Below are 8,117 nucleotides of genomic sequence, written 5' to 3'. Positions count from 1 at the left end.
TTACTCAGTTAAAAGGAAGTCATCAGTGTTGTAGTGAGTTAATCAGCTTTAGCATTCAGCAATGTTTTCGTGTTTTTATTCCACTATACACACACACACACACACACCAACAAATCAACCATCTGACAGGGATTTTTAATACAAGAGTTTACATAAAAAAATTACACACACACAGAAAAGTTAGTTTCCATATTGCTAGGTTTTCCTCTCTTTCTATTACTGGTCCTTAAAATTGGCCCCTTTCCTGTTGGGAAGTTTATGTTACCATTCATGAGGTCATTGCTTTTGTAGTGTGTGAGCTTTGTGATGTGTGTGTGTGTGTGTGTGTGTGTGTGTGTGTGTGTGTGTAGGGGGGTTGATTAGTGGGTCACTTCCTTCCTTTACCTCCATCTGGTCAAATGCAGCAGCGGCAGTATGAAGAAAAGCCTGTTAAATTATTGACAATAGGAAAAGAAAGTGAGAAAAGAACAAGCAGATGGACTCCCTGCAACTGACAAAAATTTGAACAAGCAGTTTTAACACAAGCCATGACTTTATCCGTACAGAGGAAATAAAACCAACTGTGGATGAACGTTGACTAACACTGTTACAGTCAGACATGTGTTACTTTCTCCTCAGCGCAATCAGCTGTCTCTGCCTTCTTCAGACTGGTAAGTAAGACGTTTTAGTTCTTATTCAAATTGTTGTATTTTTTCAAACTAGGGAAATATCTCGTACATTAAATTGCAGTTGAGGAACTTGGCAGGATAATCTTACCTTTGAATTGACCCCTATTGCATAAGCTTTGGTAAACGCTACACCTGTCTGTAAGATCTTTTAAAATAAGTAATTGTAACTTCTTGTTGATATATGACTCACTCCAAATTATACATAGTTTTTGTAAAGACAAGCTTTTGGTAATTCAATTAATTATTATACTAGAAAAGTAACATAAAAAGTGTTATATGTAAAAATGCCAGACCTCAGTGCCCAGGCCATTTAAACTGGCCTGACTCAGTTAAAACTGGTTTACTATGTTGTCTATTTTTTCATAAAACCATGCCGTACAAACATAGAGTGATATGAGTTATTGCTCTAATGTAACAGGCAATCTCATTCCAGATTTAATTCTATGTGTGAAAAAGATATAATAGAGAAATGTGCTATTGTACAACTGCACAGTTGTTTATGCCGTAGTTTTATTAAGTCTATACACTCAAAATCCTGAGCATGTGTGTGTGTAGTTCAGGACTGTGTGTAAACTAACAAAGTGTGGACACAGAGAGTAAATTGTAATTTCCCCATAGGGGATCAATAAACAGATTAAAATTAATAATTAAAATAAATGTATGGTGGCATTATGCACTTCTGACCATTTTTTGGGGTTAGTTTATTATATGAAATAGAAAACCGCATGAACATCTTAATCGGTCAAATGTTCAGACTCTTGATGATACAAGTAAAGGGCTTTATCAAAACACTGTCTATCAGTTCCAACTGCACAAATTGACTACAATGAGCTATTATAGGAGACTTCCCTTTTTTTAGGTCTTCATGCTGAAGAATGCAGCCAGAGGCTTCTGGCAGAACGTGAGACACTTCATGTACCAGCAGGGGGCAGTCTGTCTTTGTCCTGTGTAGTCCAGCACTGTGGAGGCGCCTGGACTGGAAACTGGATGAGGACAAATTCAAGAAATGAAAAGCCAAGTGAAAGACACCAACTGACCAATGTGACACTCTCAGCCAATCAAACTCGACTCATTTGGAACATCCTGAGTGTCAAACAATCAGACGAAGGTTCTTATGGATGCAGGGTAAAATGGGGCCAAGGTGATACAGAGCAGGGACATTTAAAGTATGTGAATGTTACTACAGGTATGTGCAGCCAAATGTTTGTCAGTGTTTATTAGTGTGTATGTGTCTGTATGTGCAATGCTGAATTAGTTGTTCTCGAAAAATCAAAGAGCAGATACAAATTTCCATCAAAATAGTTAAACAAAACACAACAACAGAGTACTCAGTCTAATTGCATTATTTGTGTATATTATTCTTAGTCCTTCCCCCAGCTGACCCCTTCCAGAGGAGTGTACTACACAGGGTTTTAGTCTGTGCCGGTGCTTCTCTTTGTCTTCCCATCATTCTGGGTTTGGCTCACTGTCTTAGTTCAAAAGTCAAGCCTCAGCCACTTCCCAGGACGCTGTCCATTCCTGCAGCTGTATACAGAGACCAACCACACCCAGCTCCACAGCCTCCACCTCGATGCCCCATACCCCAGATACGTAGCACTTCCTCTCACAAAGGTACTTATTTGCCTGTAACATTGATAAAAAGTTACTGTAGCACTGTCAAAACTGCTCTGATTGTTGCATTGTCCTCTTTTTCATTTTAAAGCTGTCCCCAAGTCTAGGCAGAAGATTGAGGTGGGTAAACTTTCAGTTTCAAGACAGGATGCTCTCTGCAAGACCCTCAACATTGTTTGTTTCCTCTGACTGACCTTCAAAATGTCTGCAGTCTGTGCATATGCTCTTGTGTGTGTGCTTAAATGGGCTGTCAAAGCCAGACTATAGTGCTTAATGGGCCGAGGCGAGCCGAGGCGGGCCGAGGCGAGCCGAGGCAAGCTGTTACCAGCAGTGGAAAAACGCCAGAGATAACCCTTTTCCCATTTCCAATGTTAAAGGTGGTGTATGCAGATATTTCCCAGGATGCACTGAGACAACAGGGAGCCACCAGAGAGCCTGACCAGTCCACTGTGTACTCATCCGTCAGATTTTCATGACTGCTATTGAAGCAGGTGAACAATTGTCTGCTGAGGTTTAATGATGTGTAATTTTTGTAGGATTGTGGTTGATCCTTGACGTCTTCACAACATTCTGACAAATACTTCACTGTTACGTCATTCTTAAATTCTTAAACTCATTGTTAAACTATTGGTAAATCATCACAGCAGACAAAAACGTAAGATACAAATTAACGAATGAATATTTGTCTCTACATGTCAAGGGCTGTCCTGATTACACTCTGATGTGAATGTATAGTGTTTTTAAGTTCAGAAAATCCTTCATATGCAGGTAGCATGAAAGACAAGCAAGGGGAGCAGATAATGAGGAGATATTGCAGCATGCAAACCAGCTGAACCTCCCTGAGGTGCTGCAGAGAGCAAAAACTCAGCTAGGTGGCATCATTTTATTGATATCACCACTTTTAATTATCTTGAAATGTGACTGCGTACAAGCAAAACATTAAATGCAGCACGACCAATTTATGTATAGCAGTTTTCAAAATGTGAAACAACCTTTATCTATAATATCTCCCAAGTGTTCCATGTCCATACATAATTAAAGTATGAACAAAAACACCCATGTACTGTGCTTTGAGCTTGTCGTGTGAGATTTTAAAAATGAGACACCACATAAATGACACAAAATACAACATTTTATTTTAGAATAAATTCTCAATGGCACGTTACATAACCAAATATACATATACATGTTTAGACATCTTTTAAATTAACATATTTCCTTTAATCGTTTTACCTTAATCATTAGCACACTCTGCAGTTACATTTGTACATGACATCAAGGCTAAAGAAGTTTCATTTGAATAAATTAAGCATATTAACAGAGGAAAGGCAGCAGAGCATTTACAATACCTGCTACAAACAAAAGTACATCTGAACTTCCTGTTTTTGTGTGATTTCTATCCCTGTTTCCCTTGTTGAAGATAACCACTGGCCTAACTGAGCACAGTGTGTATTAGTCAACAAGCTTGTTCCTTAAAGTACTTATCAGAACTTTCATTCAGCTGTTCTGCAGCTTTCTTGCAAAAAATGAAAAAGTCACCCGAAATACAACGTAGGTGTTTGTAATTTGGGTGAAACGACTCTCTAGGATTTGAGTGACAGAACTTCACACACAATCCTGCCATCCAATGGCTGTCTCGACAGTAAGAGCAGCACATATGCATTCTTTCAAAGACCTACAAGCTGAGTTGTTTGGTCACACAGGAAACACATGTGGGTGTCTTGATTAGCACACTCAAACCTTCCTCTGTTATGCAGCTCCAGGCTAATGTTATGATAGAGTTGATAGAGTAGAGAGGACTGGTACATCTATTGTCCTGTTGTGCTTTTAAGCACCTGGCTTTGCAATTTACTTTTAAGAGACTTTGTAATAACAACCAACAAAGCGTCAAATCAAAAATACAAAAATAATAATAATAATAACCCTACAAAGTTCACATTACATGTGTGGTTCAAAGATTCTTTTAACCTGAAGCATCTTTTTTTTCAAGTCATTATTATCAGCGCACATGCTGAGAAACTTGGGAGACTTCCTTGTTCAAAAGTTTCAACAAACATAGACACAGATACACCGAGCTAGCAAGCTTCAAAGGGAGGTATCTGAAGGTGAAATGTTTTCAGAATCTTCAGTGAATGCGGGTGTTAATCGGCAACCCACAACTGTGCTTTAAGCGGATCCAGAAGATTCTTGTCCTCTCACATAGTGAGAGAGAGAGAGAGAGAGAGAGAGAGAGAGAGAGAGAGAGAAAGAGAGCGTGCATCAGTGATGAAAGGGCTTTTGATAGATTGTAATGCGCGGCTTTGGCTAAAATAAGCGCATGGCAAAATGTTTTGACAGTGTCTCCCACTGTGCTCCATATGAGTTAATTTCCATTAACCAAGCACTTGAGCTCAGGGATTTGAAGTCCCCCTTACAGGTTACAGAAATGCTGTCATAGGTATTTCGACTGACTTTCAGCAATGTCGAGTTAATAGTGCAGTAGACACAACGTAGCAGCTAGCAAGGTTACAAAAGCATCTCGGAAATTAAAGGTGTTGGGTCCTAGAAAAGCAATTTTTTATATGCAAAGAACAAGCTCAGATCGTACAGTAGAGAATTGAGACTCCCTGTGTCATCACCTCCAAAATGTTGCTACTGTGTGCATGTCTTTTGTGTTTGTCTGTGTACTTTTTTTTAGGCAAAAGAGGAACTGCTGCCAGACGTACCATTCAAGGGCAAAGGCAAAAAGGGAACATCCTGATGTCTGACATTTCTAATTCCACTGAGCACTCAGCAGTCGAACAGATAATGAGTAACAGTTTAGCCATAGTTTCATGTTAACATTCTTCACTGTATCTTTCTCATAAACGAGACGCTCTAGAAAAAGCTGAGGCAGATTCTAGCTCAGCTGCACTCACAGTATTACAGCCATGCTAGGACTTCATGTGATGTGAACATTTAACAACTGAGATGCAGCAACTTGTTACAACGGCATTGTATTGACTAATTTCTGTAGCCTAAGGTTGGTTAAAAGGAAAACCAACATGTCAGCTGCCTCACCTCAATATATACGCTCACAGTATTGTCAGTTAGGTTATAGTGTGTGCGGACTCTGGTGCACTTGGTAATCTTGTCAGATTATCCTTGGCATTGGGAAGTGGTTCTATGGTTATTTTGTTGTTTTGGTTGTGATTTTTCTTTTTGCAGCTCCGTCAACCTGTGCAGTCCCTTTGTTGTGCAAGTCTGATATTTCCATTCCGCAAAGCTACTCGGACTGAAAGAGAGGAAAGTGAACAGAGAGGCCAGTTAGAGGGGAGTGTTCGCTGAAAGCATGCATTTTCAATCTGGGCCAATTACCCAACACCAGTTTGTCTGTTTCAATGAAATTACAGTGATTCTGGAGATAATGAGATGACCATAAGATGGAAAGTGAGTGTATCAAAAACACACCAGATGACCTTTCCCTTTTCCTTATTGCTTTCCACCTGCTGCACTAAATACTGTAGTTTCTGCTCTAACAAGTTCAAACCGAAGACTTACAGTTGTGGATGAGTGGCTCATTTTGTCAAAACGGAACTTCAAATTTGACCTTGGTGACGTCTTACTTTTCACATCTGCAAAATTTAAAAAAAGGGAGGAAATTCCCAATAGATCATTTGTCAACGACAGGATGTCTTTCTGTTGAAATGTTGAATGTGAGGACTCTGAGTGTTACCTGTTGGACTGCGGCACATGATGACAGGGGTACCTGATCCCTGGCTGTCCACACTGAGGGAAGGACTAAAGGCAGAAGAGGACGCTATAGAGGGATGGCTGGTCTGAGGGACGGAGAGCACAAAGGAATTAGCATGGAAGAAGAGATGGAGACTTAAAAATTCCTGTCAGCAAAGTTAGAGGAACTGAATATTCGGCAGAAAGTATACAACTGGAAAGACTGCTTTGCAGAGAGGCGCTATCAGAAAGTTTTTTTTGGGGGGTGATTTGCATAATATAGTGTAACATTTTAACGCTGGCAGAAATCATTATGATACAAAGTTTTCACAAAAGAAGTATTAAAGAAATAAAGTACCTTGTGAATACATTATTATTCATTTAGTTTGTGAAACTGAAGCCAGCAGCTGGTTGGCTTATCTTAGCATAAAGACTTGAAACAATGAGAAACCGGTAGCTTGGCTCTGTACAAAGTAAACAAACAAAAAAGAATCCCCCTAAGAGCACTTCTACAGCTCACTGAACACGTTCAAAAACCAAAATGTAAAAATAAAAAGTTGCTGTTTACAGGTGGATATTGGCTGGACTTCTTGACTAGAGGCAATAGCTTCCTTGAGTCTTTTCCCAGAAATAGTCTGATAAAACCACAATTTGTTGTTTTTAACACTTTTGTGGGGATTACACAAACATATTAATTATGAGCTTTAGACAGAGCCAGCCTTCCTGCTTCCCCTGTTTCCAGTTGTTGTGCTGAACTAAGATGCTTCATATTTACCGTACAGACATCAGAGTGGTATAGATCTTCCCAACTAACTCTTGTCAAGAAAGTGAACAAGCAGATTTCAGTGTTGAAATATTCCTTTCAAACCCATCAAAATGAGGAGAAAAGCAAGAATTTACCAAATTTTGTGACAATTATTGGTGTACTTTGCTGCTCAATAATGATTGATGCATTTTGAAAGCCCACGCTGAGCATCCATGCACATGGATCCCGTCCAGTTAAATGGTGAGAGTAGGAACGATTTGACAGCATTTCTTACATGGACACTGACAAGCAATGCCATCTAATACACATAAAGTGAGAGGAGCTGTAATCATTGTAATCAATGTGCTGACATTCAACACTCTATAGGCAGTTTTGGCTAATTACAGACTATTTCACCCAGAAAGCTTTTGATGCCAACAGCATCACTCAGAGGGTGTTCTCAGTTCTGCTCTCTCTTTAAACCCGAACACTCAATTTCCTCCTTTCTCTTGTAAAGGCGAGGTTGAAACAAACTGCAACAAGTGTTGCACTTACTGTCTCCAGTTCTTCCAGAGCTTCTGTCTCTCCTGTGGTACTGCTAAAGCTGCTGGTGCTGGATGAAGAACGAGAGATGTTAGGTCTGCTGCTTCCACACTCTTTCAGCTTGATGAACGGCCTGTTGAGGAAAACACAGATGTAGAGAACTTAACATGAAAGAAAATCAGACAAGTGACAAAAGAACAACTTTACCCAGTTTGCCTAATAGGCATCTCCTTCTACAGCATGTAAAAGAGCTTTGATGATCACCAGGAACTAGTTACGGTCTTACCTCTCTTTGTTGGGGCAGATCTCAGGTGAGCTGGGATTGGATAATGTCTCTGACCTCACTTCCTGGGACAGCTGGTAGATATCTGCAGGCTTTTGTTCACTGCAGACAAAATACAACACGTTAATGACAACACTGATGATTCAACATTTTGGACTCCTGCTACCTGTCTAACAACAACACAGACAAACATAGTGTCTGTGGTGTAACATAATCAAGATACAGAACAGGAAATGCAGTGACATTTAAAACAGTAAGTCCCAAAACACCAACCAGCGTGTAAGTTTGTCCGATGGGGATTCTGTGCTGGAGTGGAGACGAGGGAAGAGGCCGGAGCGCCGTTTCACTGGGCTCTTCAGAGGAGACTTGGCTGACAACCCAGGAGGCTGAAGATCACATAATATAGAATTAGGTTTCTCCTTTAAAAAAAGATATGGGAAAAACTCTTGAATCAGGGAATCAGGTTCCTTAAAATGGCCTAATTCAATGGTTGACATAGAAGCTCTCTCTCTCTCTCTCTTAGTGCACTGTTTAAGAAATTACATCACAGATGTACTTTCTTCCCTATTAACCCCCC

General features: G+C 40.0%; 2 protein-coding genes across 12 annotated transcripts in view; one reads left to right on the top strand and one right to left on the bottom strand.

Annotated features, from left to right (window-relative positions):
- The first annotated feature begins 340 nt into the window (after positions 1-340).
- si:dkey-52l18.4 lies at positions 341-4,991 on the top strand. 2 transcript variants are annotated; one of them, XM_034867987.1, is made up of 6 exons: positions 341-650; positions 1,528-1,854; positions 2,046-2,279; positions 2,371-2,399; positions 2,657-2,770; positions 3,048-4,991. In XM_034867987.1, exons 1-5 carry the CDS (start codon positions 599-601, stop codon positions 2,753-2,755), a joined length of 741 nt encoding a protein of 246 aa, XP_034723878.1. In that variant the 5' UTR covers positions 341-598; the 3' UTR covers positions 2,756-2,770; positions 3,048-4,991. The 2 variants fall into 2 exon arrangements, with proteins under 2 accessions (XP_034723878.1, XP_034723877.1); XM_034867986.1 differs by having other exon boundaries at positions 342-650; positions 2,657-4,991.
- The window catches only part of LOC117942502 (rap1 GTPase-activating protein 2-like), an 85,346-nt gene continuing 80,622 nt past the window's right edge, over positions 3,394-8,117 (bottom strand). For all 10 annotated transcript variants that reach the window (XM_034867978.1, XM_034867980.1, XM_034867977.1 and 7 more), the window contains 6 exons: positions 7,814-7,926; positions 7,544-7,642; positions 7,270-7,390; positions 5,974-6,076; positions 5,799-5,872; positions 3,394-5,532 (listed from right to left, as the gene is read on the bottom strand). In XM_034867978.1, coding sequence (XP_034723869.1) covers positions 5,524-5,532; positions 5,799-5,872; positions 5,974-6,076; positions 7,270-7,390; positions 7,544-7,642; positions 7,814-7,926 — 519 coding nt within the window. In that variant the 3' untranslated portion in view covers positions 3,394-5,523. The remainder of the gene's footprint in view (positions 5,533-5,798; positions 5,873-5,973; positions 6,077-7,269; positions 7,391-7,543; positions 7,643-7,813; positions 7,927-8,117) is intronic.

This window comes from Etheostoma cragini, chromosome 3 (assembly GCF_013103735.1).
Source record: "Etheostoma cragini isolate CJK2018 chromosome 3, CSU_Ecrag_1.0, whole genome shotgun sequence".
NCBI lineage: Eukaryota > Metazoa > Chordata > Actinopteri > Perciformes > Percidae > Etheostoma > Etheostoma cragini.
This window is presented reverse-complemented; position numbering and strand designations above follow the sequence as displayed.

What these genes read in the sequence shown, in the direction of transcription:
- si:dkey-52l18.4 (XM_034867987.1), top strand. Translation starts at nt 599, where the DNA reads ATGTGTTACTTTCTCCTCAGCGCAATCAGCTGTCTCTGCCTTCTTCAG. An exon ending in GTATGTGAATGTTACTACAG is followed by an intron (nt 1,855 to 2,045) that starts GTATGTGCAGCC and finishes TCCTTCCCCCAG; the next exon opens with CTGACCCCTTCCAGAGGAGT. An exon ending in TAGCACTTCCTCTCACAAAG is followed by an intron (nt 2,280 to 2,370) that starts GTACTTATTTGC and finishes TTCATTTTAAAG; the next exon opens with CTGTCCCCAAGTCTAGGCAG.